The 15,902-nt window shown below is 35.3% G+C and overlaps 2 protein-coding genes across 5 annotated transcripts in view; both read left to right on the top strand.

Moving 5' to 3' along the window:
• tp53i13 (tumor protein p53 inducible protein 13) overlaps positions 1 to 15,902 on the top strand; it is a 732,349-nt gene that overhangs the window by 339,662 nt on the left and 376,785 nt on the right. The gene's annotated exons all lie outside the window — the stretch shown is intronic.
• The window catches only part of dph1 (diphthamide biosynthesis 1), a 178,700-nt gene that overhangs the window by 122,311 nt on the left and 40,487 nt on the right, over positions 1 to 15,902 (top strand). For all 4 annotated transcript variants that reach the window (NM_001017861.1, XM_005157582.5, XM_005157581.5 and 1 more), the window contains 3 exon segments: positions 992 to 1,060; positions 4,616 to 4,772; positions 14,055 to 14,155. In NM_001017861.1, coding sequence (NP_001017861.1) covers positions 992 to 1,060; positions 4,616 to 4,772; positions 14,055 to 14,155 — 327 coding nt within the window.

Raw genomic sequence — 15,902 nt, 5'->3', positions numbered from 1 at the left:
ATTCTCCCGAGAAATTTTACATGCTTCTGCAAGAGTATAGCTGATTGCTCCGTACAATCTTTATAATATCAATGTAAACCAAGGACTCATGGTACTAATACAGTTTATCTTGTATCCGTACTTTCTGAAATCAGTTTTTATTAGTGTATACGAGGCAGGAAAACCAAAAAGTACCAATTCTCACTATTAACTAGTGCCTTATTTTTAAGATATTGGTCTATTTATACATGTAAAGTGCATGTTATTCATGATTCTATTCTACATCCCTAATCCTACCCAATATCTAAACCCAACTACTACCTTAATAACTATTAATAAGCAGCAAACTAAGAGTTTAATGAGCTAAAAGTCCTAGTTAATGGCTTATTATTAGTGAGAATTGTAACATAGGACTTCCTATAAGAGGGACTTGGGGAATGAACACTAAGGGATGTTTTTTCTGTTGCTGTAAGTATGTGCGAGTGAAGGATGACTGGTTTAGCTTTTGCTCTAGTGGGCCCTCTGGGATCCCACCCACAGTATGTTCCATAGTGTTTAATAAACGTGTCTTAATTAGCTTTTCTAATTGTGGCTACGTTCCTTTGGGTGTCCATCAGCTTTGCCAGGTTAATCTATACTCTCATTACCTATGGCAGGTCTTCTCCTGTCAGCACAGCAGAGGATAATCAGAATATTAAGTTCTGTTTGCATGCTGTCCGCGTTATGACCTAATCATATCATGGAGGGGTTTATTTGTGGAGTATTTGGATAATAGCCCAACAGCCTCCATGTCTATGACTGCTTTCCGGCTAGAGTGAGTAGGTCTTGCCCTGATCGCTTGTTCAATGTTAGGAGGGTGCTGATCCGGTTTACCCATCCTCTAGGCTGAGACCTGTTGGCCTTTATATTTTCAAACACAAATCCCAGAGAGAAGAAGGGGTTAGCGGAGTTTTACTGTTTGTGCACACTCAGATTGTCTTTCTCTCTGATAGAGTTGTGTTTCTGTCTATAGATATCTTGGGGATGGAAGATTTCATTTGGAATCCATCATGATTGCCAACCCAGACACACCTGCCTACAGGTAAACCAAACCAACGTTTACTACAGCAAGTATCATTATTATCATGGCTTGTAGTCTTCAACATTTTTCAGGGCTGTTTAAACTTTCGGAAAGCTCTTCTAAAAAATTCATATGTGGCCCGTTTCAACTGAGTGATTCGGTATGGTTTTAAATACACAGCAGAGACATTGCACCATAATAATTTATACATATAATAATGAGCCTTGGTCAGCCCGGGCTCAAAGAAACCTTGTCATCGTCTTGATGAACAGCCAGGAAGAACATAATCTGCTGGGCCCTGTTGTTGTTTTATGAGCCCATCTAAAATTGCGAGCGGTTTCACTTTGTCCACAGATTTTGCGATCTTGTCTGTATTTGAAATAACAAACTTTTTAAGCTCCTATTAGTATGCTCGTGATCAATGAATTGAAGCAATCTGATATCCGATCCTGTTAGAAAGGAACAAACGCGAGAATGAAGCGGGAAAAAACAAAGGAACTCAGAATGACAGAATTACTTTCTAACTAGAGGTTACACTTGCTGCTGAAGATTACAGACACATATGAGAGATTTACACTGACTGTGGGTGATATTTTGTGTTGTTTTTGATCCTTAATAAGGACTAAAATGTATGCTGTGTGTAGTTTTTCTGTAAGTGGTAACATATCGCAGACTATAAGGGTCTGTATGTGTTCATAAATTTTGCATTTGTTTATTTATTTTATATAATTTTATATAATTTTATATATTTTATATAACGCAAGCCTGATAAAGGTAACCCGTACCGACCCTTACCGTACTGTACTGTACCACTCAGTGGAAACGTGCCATTACTCAGTCTCCATATGTTCCACTTCCACAAGTACCTGGTTGGGTTTATTTCTTTAACTGAACACAAAACAAAATATTTTGAAGACTTTTTTTTTCAAATGTTAACCGCTGACCTTCATAGAATTTATGAATGTCAATGGCTACTACAATCCAGCAATTTTCAGAATAGCCAGATGTTTAGATCTACTTGAGGGTAATTTAGCATTTTTAGGTTATTGAAATGTTATTTCAAATGAAGTTATCATTATCTTTATTATTATTATTATTATATTTCTGTATTATTTTTTTCTGTGTCATTGTGTATATTCATATGGTATGCTGCTGATAAGCTTCTATCAGTTTTTGTTTTTTTTGGATTGCGAAAGATACTCCTTTTTTAAGCACTATATTTCCGCAGTGTAAAATCGCAATATCCCTAGTCAATTGACCATATTTATTTGCAAACTTTCTCTGACAGCTCGGCCAAAAAAAATGTCAGAACAACCATTAAAGAAATACCACATGAATGCATTCAGTTGTTGGAAACACAAGCAGAACACAAGTGAAACATTTGGTTTTCCTGCATTTTATTGTTGAAAAAAAAAAACATTTTGCATACACACACAGGCCATTTTATTAGGTACATCTGTCCAACTGCTCTTTAACGCAAATTTCTTATCAGCCCATTACATGGCAGAGACTCAATGCATTTAGACATGGTCAAGGCGATCTACTGCAGTTCAAACCGAGCTTTAAGATGGGGAAGAAAGGTGAGAATGGCAAACAACAGAAGACTACAGCTGGTGCCACTCCCGTCAGCTAAGAAAAGGAAACTGAGGCCACAAATCGCACAGGCTCACCAAAATTGGACAATAGAAAATTGGAAAAATGTTGCCTGGTCTCGATGAGTCTTCTGCTGCAGTATTCGAATGGAAGGGTCAAAATTTGGCATCAACAACATGAAAGCATGGATCCATCCTGCCTTATAACAACAGTTCAGGCTGATAGTGGTGGTGGTGTAATGGTGTGGAGGATATTTTCTCAGCACACTTTGGGCCCATTAGTACCAATTGAGCTTTGTGTCACTGCCACAGCTAACCCGAGTATTGTTGCTGACCATGTCCATCACTTTAAGGCCACAGTGTACTTATCTTTTGGTGGCTGCTTCCAGCAGGATAACACGCCATGTCATAAAGCGTGAATCATCTCAGACTGGAGACTTAGGCCCCGTTTACACTAGTGCATTTTAGTTTTAAAACGGCGTTTTAGAATGAAAACGATCCGCGTCCACACTCGCGTTTTACCCAGCGTTTCTGAACTGCTCTCCGTCCACACCAAAACGCTGAAAACGCACATCACGTGACCACACACACACACTTTGGCAATCGCTGGAGCCCATCTACCCAGATGAGAGCTCTGCTAGTCGCACTTCTCATCAAGCATCTCCCGCTGGATCTAATCTCACTATATTTATTAAACGTGATATTTCATTCATCTTGTTGTCTTTATCTAACAACATATTCCCTTTGTCGTTTGGTCATTGGAATCTATTACTTGTTCTCAGGTAACGTGTTTTGGCTGAGCGCAAAGATAAGTTAATGATTAATGTAAGCACGTAGCCTACATTCTGTATATTGACTGATCGCTTGCCTTTATTTCCTATAATGTATAAACTTATTGTATGTTATACTTTTAAAATGGCCATTATCGATTATTAAAACTGATATTCAGCAAAAGAGAGGGTATGTTTCGTATTTTCACTGAAATTGAAAGGAGGCAGGTGTTATCGGCTCCGTTTTGTTATAAATATGCACACAGTGAAGATGACGCTCATGCAGCACGACGCCTCAACATTTCTGCTGTCTAAGTTGCTAATATTAAAATGAAAATAGGCAGTTCCTTATATCAAATTTACATTTTATTGTTGAGAAAGTGAAACAACGTAGCCAAGGTGATGTGAATGAAGTTATAAAGTACACTGTTCCCTGTGAAGATTGACGCGTGTCCTCGGTATGTTTTCCATATCAAACTGAAAAGAAGAGATGCAGCCTTGATCAAATTTGCGAAGTCTGAACTTACACGGAGAAGATTCAGGACTGAACTGTGTTAGGCTACTTAATATTGAGGAAAAGCCCCAATCAGATAGGCGAATGTCTGCAGCCCCGCCTCCGTTTTCAGATGTCTCCGTCTTTCCCCATCCACACTGAGACGGAGCAGCAGCGTTTTAGAATGAAAACGGCCTCTCCAGCGTTTTCGAAACGCTCCGTTTTCGGCGCTCGAGAACTCCGGCGTAGTGTTGACGGATGGCGTTCTGTAGCAAAACTTATGCGTTTTCAAACTAAAACGCATTAGTGTAAACGGGGCCTTAAATAGCCTCCACAGTCATCAAATCTCAATCCAATAGATTAGTTTCGGGATGTGGTGAAACGGGAGATCTGCATCTTGTATGTGCAGTCGACAAATCTGCAACAACTGTGTGATGCTATCATGTCAATATGGAGCAAAATCTCCAGAATATTTCCAGTACCTTGTTGAATCTATGCCACGAAGGATTAAGGCAGTTCTGAAGGCAAAATTAGGTCCAATCCAGTACTAGTGAGGTGTACCTAACAAAGTGTGGATGTTCCAAGGTTGTACTTTGTGGGATTTATAACTTGGATCCAAGCAATCTAGACCAACAGCAAAACCCTGCTGTCACAGTGGAAAGTTTATTTTTGATTAGTATCTGTTTGATTAGTGTCTCATTGTTGTCCTCCATACCTGCAGGTATGACCCATACAGTAAAGTGTTTTCTCGAGAATATTATGACCATGATGCAATGCGGGCCACCAGACTGAAAGCCATCGAGAGTGCCCGCTCAGCACAGAGGTGGGGGCTCATCCTAGGCACCCTTGGTCGTCAGGGCAACCCCAAAATTTTGGAGGTAAGACCATCTGCTACCTATTGTCCTACAGTATGTTTTTTTATCAGAGTAAAGATTACACTGTCCTACATGTGCACCGAAACAGACACACACACCCTGCGGCATTTGGCCAGGAGGAAGGTTCAACAGGGGTGTTAATGGAATATTTTGTGAGGGGCAGGTCATCTCACTCTCTTCCTCTACTTCTCATTCAGATCCTTCTCTGTTTGTTCTCTGCCTGTTTTCATCTGTTCATTTGTATGTGTTTGGATTGGACTTTGTTTTGGCAGATTTCCTCTCTTTGCCGTTTCATCCTTTTTAACTGGTGTGCATAAACAAGACGAGTGAGATGAATTCAGCATCTAGATAAACAGACAGTGGATGGCGATTCTGAAGGAGATCTCTGTAGCTCTCCTCAGTGTTTTTTTTCTATCCCTGAATCTCATGACGCATTCCTGTTGGAGTGCCTTTTTGATCAGTGCTTCTCAACTGCTGGGCTGCATTCTAAAGTAGGCGTCTGGTCTGATCTGACAAACAATGCTAAATTGAAGTTATTGTATGGAAGTGGCCATGTAATTACGTCTAGTCGAAAGTAAATAAAGAATGGAAGGAGAAAACATGCATTCAACATTAGTTGTGGTTGAAATAAAATTTGTATTAAGCATTTTGTGATGCAAATTTATTTTTAAGGGATAGTTCACCCAAAAATGTAAATGTATTTAAAATTTACTCACCTTCAACTGATTCTAAATACTTGAGTTTATTATATGTTTTGAACAATAAAGAAGATAATATGAAGAAAGCTGAAAACATTTAACAATTGACTTCCATTTTAGGTAAAATTAATACCATAAAAATAAACTATTACAGGTTTACAGCTTCCTTTAAAATATATTCTTTTGTGTTTAGCAGAGGAATGAAAATCAAACTAGTTTGGAAGAAGTGGAGGGAGGGTTAATAGAGATATTAAGGCCCCATTTACACTATACATTTTAGTTTTAAAACGCATATGTTTAGCTGCAGTTATGCCTTCCGTCCACACTACCCTGGAGTTCTTGAGCCATGAAAACCTTTTGAAAATGCTGAAGATGCCATTTTGGTTTTAAAATACTGCAGCTCCGTGTGAGTGTGGATGGGGGAAAACAGAGACATCTGAAAATGGTGACATGGCTGCAGACATTCACCTACCTGATTGGGGCTTTTTCTCAATATTAAGTGCACAAAGTTCAGTCTTGCATCCTTTCCTTTTTAAGTTAAGACTTAGTGAGTTTGATACGAAAAACAAACTCTTAAGAACACGTCAGGTAAATCTTCAGGGAACAATGTACTTTATAGCATCATTCACGTCACCCTGCAGGCTATGTAGTTTCAGATATAGTTTCTAAACAATAAAATAAAAACATTAAATAACGAACTGCCTATTTCGTTCAGTCATTCATTTTCTTTTCGGCTTAGTCCCTTTATTAATCTGTGTAGCCATAGCGGAATGAACCACCAACTTATCCAGCATTTGTTTTACTCAGCGGATGCCCTTCCAGTTGCAACCCATCACTGGGAAACATCCATACACACTCATTCACACACATACTGTACACTACGGACAATTTAGCCTACCCAATTTACCTGTACCACATGTTTTGGACTTGTGGGGGAAACCGTAGCACCTGTTGGAAACCCACACAAACACGGGGAGAACATGTAAAGTCCAACTGACCCAACTGACTGAGACAGAAATTCCAACTGACCCAGCCTAGGCTTGAACCACCAACCTTCTGGCTAAGGCGAACGTGCTACCCACTGTGCCACCGTGCCTATTTTCATTTTGATATGAACAACTTAACAGATACCAAAGATGTTAAGGCATCGTGTAGCTGCATATTTATAAGACCATCATCTTCACTGGATGCATATTTAGAACAAAATGGAGCGTGTAACATAACTGCCTTCTTTCATTTTCTGTGGAAAATTTGAAACATACCCCATACCCTCTCTTTTGCTGAATATCAGTTTTAATAAGCAATAATGGCCATTATAAAAGTATAACACAAAATAAGATTAAATAATATAGGAAATAAAAGCAAGAATCAGTCAAATGTGCAGAATCAGTGTATGTGGTTACAATAATTATATTAACTTAATTAATTAGATTATATCAAGTATCAAGTTTAATAATTCTAGTGAGATAAGATTCATCAGTATATTTTTGATGAACTGTCTGACATACACTGCTCTCACCTGGGGAGGTGTGCTCAAAGCACTCGCTGACTGCCTGGGGCCCAGACCTCCGCATATGCAGCAGTGCAGGCCAGTGTGTATGGTCACGTGATGTGCATTTTCAGTGGCATAGTGCGGACGGAAGGCTTTTCATAAATGCTAGATGAAATGCCAATGTAGATGTGGATTGTTTTTGTTCTAAAACACTGTTTTAAAACTAAAATGTGTTAGTGTAAAGGAGCCTTAAATGGCAATGAATAAAATAATAATACAAATTGTATGTGTAATTCAAATACAATTTTTAAGGAAATATAGATAATTAATCAAATACATGAACATGACAATTACTTATAATTATTTAATTTTTTGGTCCCACTTTATATTAAGTGTCCTTAACTACTATGTACTTACATCAAAAAATAAATGCAATGTACTTACTGTGTTTATAATGTATTTGAGAACACTTGTGGTGCATTTGAGTTGGGATAGGGGTTGGGTTATGTACAGGTTTGGTGGCATGGGTAGGTTTAAGGGTGTGTTAAGGTGTAAGGGATGGCCAACAGTGTATTTACGAATGTAATTACAAAAGTTAATTACAGATGTAATTACATACATGTATTTAATCAAGCATAAGTACACAGTAAATACATGTATTTACACAATAAGTACATTATAACAAACTATTAATTCCTTTGTAAGTACATTTTAGTTAAGGCCACTTAATATAAAGTGGGACCAATTTTTTTTATGTGCAGTTTTGTGAAACCATTTGAGAACCAAAATTTATTTAAATCAAAGCATGAATGAACTTAAATCATGATAAAATAAAAAATAATATAAAGACATTATTAAGATTTGCTTTTATTGAATAACTGTGTCTTTATCCATATAACACATATTCTCTATTTGTCATATAAAAGTAATTATTACCTTCAAGATTACCTAGGCAAGCTGAGAAGAGTATAGTCTGCTATTTCCCTGTCACTACCCTTCCTTTTTTTTCTAATGGTTGTTCTTTGAAGCCGCCCGTTCACCTGAACACCTCCTCACTGATGTCTGGGGTTTTTTGCTGGTATATTTGTGGTCCACTGGGTTTCACACTTCAAAGTGTGTGGGGAGAGTCTAGTAATGCATCACTTTATCCTGAAGTGAGCGGGAAATGTGTTATTATTCACTTTCCCCCTGCTGCTCACTGGGGAATGAATCATTAGCATTGATGGTTAATAAACAAATAAAAGGTGCATTGCAATATGTTTACATAAAAACAGTCAGACTTCTGTTGTATCGTAGGGACTGCCAATGACTTGTGTTGTTCAATTAAAGGTGAAGTGTGTAATTTCTTTGCCACCTGCATCACTGACAGTGGGGTTTATTTTAACAGCTCTTTGCACTTAACAGTCATTTATACACTTTAGTATTAAGTTGTGGACTTCCTGTGAAGGTAAAATAATACCAGAAGAGATCTGTGAAAGTGTAAATTCTTAACAAAGAATAGATGTGTTTGTTTTACTACATGTAACAGACCTTTTCACACTTAGATTTTGACAACTTTTCTCACTTTAATAAGGCCTAAACATTGCAAATGTGCAAAAAAAGGTTGTCAAGAATTTTTTTTATTAATGATATAAATCAAGGAAAACACTTATGAGATGGTTGCCATGTCCTCATATTAAATACAAAGCTTGTCAATCATCTTGTAATTTAAGCAATCCAGTTTATTAAGTATACTGCAAAGTGACTGTATTTCCAAATTAAAACATTCAAGTTTAGGTTTTTTATGGGTTTGTTCATATTTGCTGGCTTTTCTTGTAAGATTTGGCAACACTAATGGGCCAAGACATCACTTGTTTCTTGCTATTTTCTGCCAAAGAAATTAAATTCTCAATTATTTATTTAATGCTTTCATCACCATAGCATTTTAAAGCTTTGCAGAAAGTAGCCGTCATTCTACCTCACAATTAAAGTGGTTATCAATGGTTACTGTGTCAAAATAATGTCCACATTGCAGAAATGTACAGTTCTGGGATGAAACATGCGGGTAATGATGGAATTCAATCAAGATTAATATAATTCTAGCGATGATTACTTTCGGTGATCATGCTTAATCTCTGGTTAAACAGAAAGCAAATGGAGAAATATTAGCGTAGCTGCTGTTTCTAACATTTCAAGCAAAGGTAAACATTAATTTGCTTTAGTAAGTCTGCAGTCACGAGGTACATTATGCAGAAGCTTGGCTAAAGGGATATGTCTTTAATCCAGAGTTAAATTTGAACAGTTAGCCTAAATGCTGAATATTTTCAGGAAAGCTATCCTAGGGCATTGGAGCTAAATGTAAAACTTGTCTACTTCCCTTTGTGGTCTTTGTTATCCTACCAATAGTTTTTGCTACCGTAAAGGGACAGTTCATCAAAACAAAATATGTATGTATATATATATATATATATATATATATATATATATATATATATATATATATATATATATATATATATATATATATATATATATATATTAGGGATGTAACGGTATCAGAATTTCACGGTACGGTAATACCTCGGTATGAATGTCACGGTACGGTATTTATTGAATCATTTACAGGAAAAAAGAAAACTTATGAAAATACTCCAAAAAAGTGCCAAAAGTGTCAATGACATACAAATTAGTCATCTATCTTTAAGCTTTGAAACAGGAACTTCAATTTTAATAACAAAAAAATATTAAACCATGTAAAAAAATTAAGTTTCAATTTAGTAGTTTTGAAAACTCATCACATTCAACATTTAATCACTCACTCACTTAGATAGAGATGGGTTTAAAGGAAAATTATCATATAAATATAATCTGGTAAAAGCTGGTATCTCTGGGCATTTACAATGTCCCCTGCAACAGAAAAAACCCCTCTCATTTGGGACTGAGGTTTCTGGGACAAGAGAGATATGACTTGGCCCAGGTTGACAGCAGTGGGTAACGTTGTGCATTGTCTTTCCCCCACTTGAGAGGACAAACCATGAGTGAGATAGAGATCTCATGTCTGCATCAATCTGAACAGTGTGCTGTGTTTCTGCAGTCCCCATGACTGATTATTAGTCGTATTCCCCAACTTGCAGGCACGTGCACACACAGTGCTCAACCTGTGCAGTGCACATGCCCTTTTTAGTCTTGGATAGAAAGTTCCCTTCCAAAATGATCAAAAGTGCCCCCGCGACGCGACATACCCTCCGTCCCCGCTTTACAGTACGCGCGCGACAACACAGCTGATAAGAACTCGCGCGACAACACCACTATTCAGTACGCGCGCGGCGACAACACCCGCTTTAGGGTTTTCCAGCTCTTTTTGATCCCCGCTTCTAGCAGCACACTCCATTTCTGCATTACTGGATCTGTAGCGACAACAGACCGCAAGGAATTATGGCCAAGCCTGGGCTGATGGGAATTGTAGTTTCCGGTACCTCCCGTTCGCTTCATTCACCTGAGCAAATTTTCTCAGAAGACCTATTGTTTTACCGAGTCATGCGACTACGGTAATATCGAAAAAAATTAATATTGCGGTATGACGGTATTTACAATACCATTACATCCCTAATATATATATATATATATATATATATATATATATATATATATATATATATATATATATATATATATATATGCACCATTTGCTCACATTCAAGTGAATACAAGTTGTTGTCTTTTTTTCTGTTAAATACAAAAGAAGATATCTTGAAGAATACTGGAAACCGGTAACCATTGGCATCCATAGTAGGAAAAATAAATACTATGGAAATAAAAGGTTACCAGTTTCCAACATTTAAAAAAAAAGTCTTCTTTGTGTTTAATGAAAGAAGGAAACACAAACAGATTTGGGGCAAGTGGAAGAGTGAGTAAATGTGACCATTTGTGTTTTTAAGTGAACTATCCCTTCAAAAAGCTTGATGACGATAGTCAGATGAGTATGTTTTTCCATTGTCAGAAGTGTAGCAATGTATTCCATTTCTGTACATACAGAAGTCAATGTAAAACCAATCAGCTCAGCATGGTGATTTTTATAGGGTTGCAAAATTTTGGGAATTTTCAAAGCTGGAAACATTTCATGGAAATTAATTGTGAATTTGGTCAATTGAAGATTAGCCTATAATAACAGGGTATTTAATTTTAATTAAACAAAAATATCTTACTGCATAATTTTGCTTTAAACAACCAGATTTAATGCTATTCTTTACCCTGCATATTCCTCAAATAACATGCACACAGCACCAATGTTTTCTTGAATCATGCGCACAAAACAGTTTGGGGTCATTTTTTTTATGATTTATTTTTAAAGAAATTATTCTGTTCATCAAAGTGGCATTTATTAAATGTAAAAAAAAAATTATTGTTAATTATTAACATTTTAAATACAGTAAATGCTTTCTTATTGTATGTAGTTTAAAATAAAATTATTACTCCAGTCATTATGGCTCTTTAATAACATTAATAACTAATAATAATAATAGTAATAATAATAATTAACATTAGAGGGATTTCTGAAGGACCATGTGACTGAAGACTGGAGTAATAAAGCTGCAAATTCATCTTTAAAATCACTGGAATAAATGATTAAATTATAAACTACTTTTAGACAGTTATTTTATTGTGCAATAACATTTCACAATTTAAAAAATTGTACTGTATATTTGAAGATATATAAATGCAAATGTAGCCTTGGTGGGCAGGAGAAGCTTATTTTAAAACATTTTAAGCTTTTACTGACCCCAAACTTTTGACCTCCCTCAATTTTCGGTCTTATATGTGCATTGAAATTATTAAAATACATGAAATGTACCTGCAAAGTTTGACTGAACAACACTAAAAGTGAGATGATGATAACGGATTATCATCAATGTTGTTTTCACTTCACAGTTTATCCATTTTGTTCCTTTTTCTTATGAGTCATCCATCTTCCCCTTCTCTCCAGTTCAGTTGTGACATTATCTTAGCAACACCAAAATAGGAATTGAATGGACAAAAATTATTTCCTTTGTGCCTTTGTGGACGGCTAGACAGTGAATCATTTTAATATCAGTTCAGTCAGATAAGACAGACTTTCTAAACAGGACAGCAGTGATCTTTACAAGCTTAGGCTTAAATTGAGCTGGATGGTTGTTCTAGATAAATCACTTTTTAAAGTCCTCTTCTTTCTATAAAATGATATATAATATCTGTTTTCTAAGGACTACGTAGCCATTTATTGATTCTTTTTTTAAAGTATGTCTTAAAAGTTTGATTATTATTGTCTTTCAATTGGTACATAAATATTAAATGACTGATGATAAGTGACACTTTATCTGAATAATAAAATAAAACGTTGACAACACGGTTTTAAAACACTAAAATTGATTTTGGGTATCACAATATCAAAGTGAACAGTTTTTATAATTAATGAACGTTTATTTTGAGACCATTAAAAATATATTTTTAAATAGTAACTTTATATGACTGTTAAATGCTAGCACATATATTCAATATGTGAATGTGTACAGTGAAGTCTTATAAAATCAATAATTCTGTTTATTAAATCAATAATTCAGGGCGCCTATGATATTTATCATCTTTCGGGAGCTGTTTAGACAGAACTGTGTGTAGGTATAGTGTGTGTAGGTACAGTCATATTGGGGTGATATAAAGACAATAAGTCTTTTTTTTATTTCCTGACTTTAAAATAGGATCCAAATCCCTCCCATTTTGAGTTTTGGTTTATCCGCCCACCGAATTGATTGACAACCGCGTATTAACATGTCACCGTAGTAATATGTATAATCATATCCACAAGACATGACGTGTGCAAAGCAAATGGGATTAAAAGATCTGTGCAGCTTGCCTTGATCAATAATCATCATAAAATGTTCATCAGTCATCAGTCACATAGTGTCAATTATAAAAGAAGACACTTCAATCCTGGTTTGTGGACTTAAATCAGGTTTATTTTGTACTGTACATTAACATAACGGATATCCATACAACAGTGGATATTAATGTGTATTCTGTCACATTCACCGTGCAAAAACGAAATTGTGTGCAACTCGTTGCAGAAAGGCTTGAATTGACTCCACAAGATATATATTAAATAACTGTTGATGAAGTTCTTGCTGTAGTAAGGGAGATCTGCTTCATTCTTGTCTGTCACTGTGCTGTTTATCTACGTGAAGCCTACGACTCTGGTACGACAGGTCTGTGGGAACAATGGGCGGGGAGAACCAACTTTAAAGGCACAGGAAACTAAATTAGCTACAATGCCATAACAGCTCAAATTTTGCAGATTTAAAAAGGTATAATAAATAATCTGATGGATAGACACAAAAGATTTATCTTAAATCTTGAAAAAGTGTTAAAACAAAAAACTAATTCAATAAAACAAAATCGATAAAATCTGTTAATCCAAAAAAAATTAATTCTGACCCGTAATAAATGTGCTAACAAAATGTTGCACAGATTCATCTTACAAATTTATCAGATCATAATTGCAACAAAAAAATATATATAATAAATATATTTATATATATATAAATAAAAAAAAAAAAAAAAAAAAAAAAAAAAAAAAAAAATATATATATATATATATATATATATATATATATATATATATATATATATATATATATATATATATATATATATATATATTTACAACTGAGGTATCTTAAAGATTTTTTATTATTATTTATTTATAAATTTTTATATTTATTTATGTATTTATTTTAAAGAAAGCTGTCCGTTTCATGTTAGCTACACAGAACCAATAGTGGTTACTAAAGCTTTGAAGAGCATAAAGGCTTTACACAAGCTGTTTACACAAGTTCAGCATCAGCGCTCCTGTGAAGATTCTCATTAGCCCATTGAAAGCGGTTTTCTTGTTCCTCAGAAAATTTGGAAAATTTTAGTTTGCAAGATTTTCCGTTTTTCCCCCTCCCACACTGTCAGGACTGTTTGATGTGGGCTGTTATTTCTGACCTTGAGCTCTGTGCATGAAATTACTTGTTTTTATATGTAAATAAGAGTATCAATCAGTATTCAATTCCTTTTTCTTTCTTCTTTTCTCTCTGCCTTTAGCACTTAGAGTCTCAGTTGAAGTCTTTGGGGCGTTCATTCACACGTGTTCTCCTCTCTGAGATCTTCCCCAGGAAACTGGAGCTGTTGGCGGATGTGGATGCGTAAGTTTCACCTCTGTCTACATTCACATTCATGCTATCTTTGTCTCACAATCAAACAGCAGCTTTTGTGTGTTGTATGAAGAAGGTGCACACACTGAAATATTACAGTCCGGTCGGGTCTCAGGTTTGGTTTTTGTCTCAGGTCTTTTGTCTTATTGCTGTGGTGGTTTGGGATTATTGGGTATTTGGATTTTTAAAGGGGTAGTTTACCAAAAATTTTATATTTACTTGCTATTTACTCCCCCTCGTGTGGTTCCAAACCTTTGTTAGTTTCTTTATTCTGTTGAACACAAAAAAAGACATTTTGAAAAAAGCTGAAAACTTGTAACCATTGACTTCAATTGTAGGAAAAACAAAATGTTTACAGGTTTTCAGCTTTTTTCAAAAATGTCTTCTTGTGCGTTCAATAGATAAAAAAAAAACTTAAAGGTTTAAAACAATAAAATGTATAAATGATGACAGAATTTAGATTTTTGAGTAAACTGTGTATTTAGGGAAAGTGAAACAAAAAGTGTGTTGTGTGGGTTTAATTAAAAAAATAAAGCTGTACAGATTTTTTCATAATTATTAAATTATAAAAATCTCTAGCATTTAATTAATAGAATTAAAATAGCATAGTTTTTATTTATATATAGATACATAAATACATATATATATATATATATATATATATATATATATATATATATATATATTCATTTGTTTTAATTATTTTTCTGTCTTATAAACAAACCAAAATAAAATTTAGGGATCCATAACATTTTCTTTACAATATTTTATATTATATATTTTTTTTCTGGATTTTAATAATAATAACAATAATAATAATAACTTGTATTTATTTATTTACTTATTTATTTATTCATTTATTCTTTTGCCAACTGGACTTAAATCAGAGACCTTTTTGCTGTGATGCGACAGTGCTAACCACTGAGCCACTGTGCCGACATTTATTTATTTAGATGTTTCTGCATTTGGTTTCAAAAGTTAAATTCAATGTTGATAATCAATGACCTAAACCCTGACACTTAGAATTTTACAGATAATACAGTTACATTTATACAATGTTATATCTACTGTAACAAACTCAAACTCAATTCCTGGAGGGCCACAGCTCTGCAAAGTTTTGCTCCAACCCTAATCAAGCACTGCTGATCCAGCTCATCAAGGTGTTCAAGACTACTAGAGACTATTAAGCAGGTGTGAGTTGGAGGGGATTGAAGCTTAAATCTGCAAAGCTGAAAGGAATTGAGTTTGATACCACTGTCCTATAACATTACAAGCAATTCCGTTTTTAGCAACTAAAAATGTAACAATCACTGCAACTGTAATAGGAAATGACACAATTTTTTAACCTAAACCTAATTATTTTAAGCCTACAGGTTTAGATCTTCAAATTTGAACAATACACTTTTTTTTGTTCCCTTTTTTATGTTTGTTATTCACTGTACTACGTATTGCAACCTGATTAGTTGAACATCCCTATTTTCCAAGTAGTGCACACTGCAGAGCCACTTGGGCACAGCTGAGCTCCAGCAAGGCGGAGTTTAAGCTCCAGCTCCTTCTTCCTTGCACTTCTTCTACAAGTGATGTCACTGGTGGTTTGGGTTAGTGGTGGGTGTACGCATTAAAACAGCTTATAGGAGGAGGAGTTGGAGCTCAAGCTCCCCCTCGCTGGAGCTCAAGCTCCCCCTCGCTGGAGCTCAAGTCTCCTATTTTCCCCTCATTTATACACACCAAAAAAAGA

Source organism: Danio rerio, chromosome 15, assembly GCF_049306965.1.
Source record: "Danio rerio strain Tuebingen ecotype United States chromosome 15, GRCz12tu, whole genome shotgun sequence".
In the NCBI taxonomy this organism is placed as follows: Eukaryota; Metazoa; Chordata; class Actinopteri; order Cypriniformes; family Danionidae; genus Danio; species Danio rerio.
The sequence above is the reverse complement of the archived record's forward strand: the minus strand, read 5'-3'. Positions and strand labels throughout refer to the sequence as shown.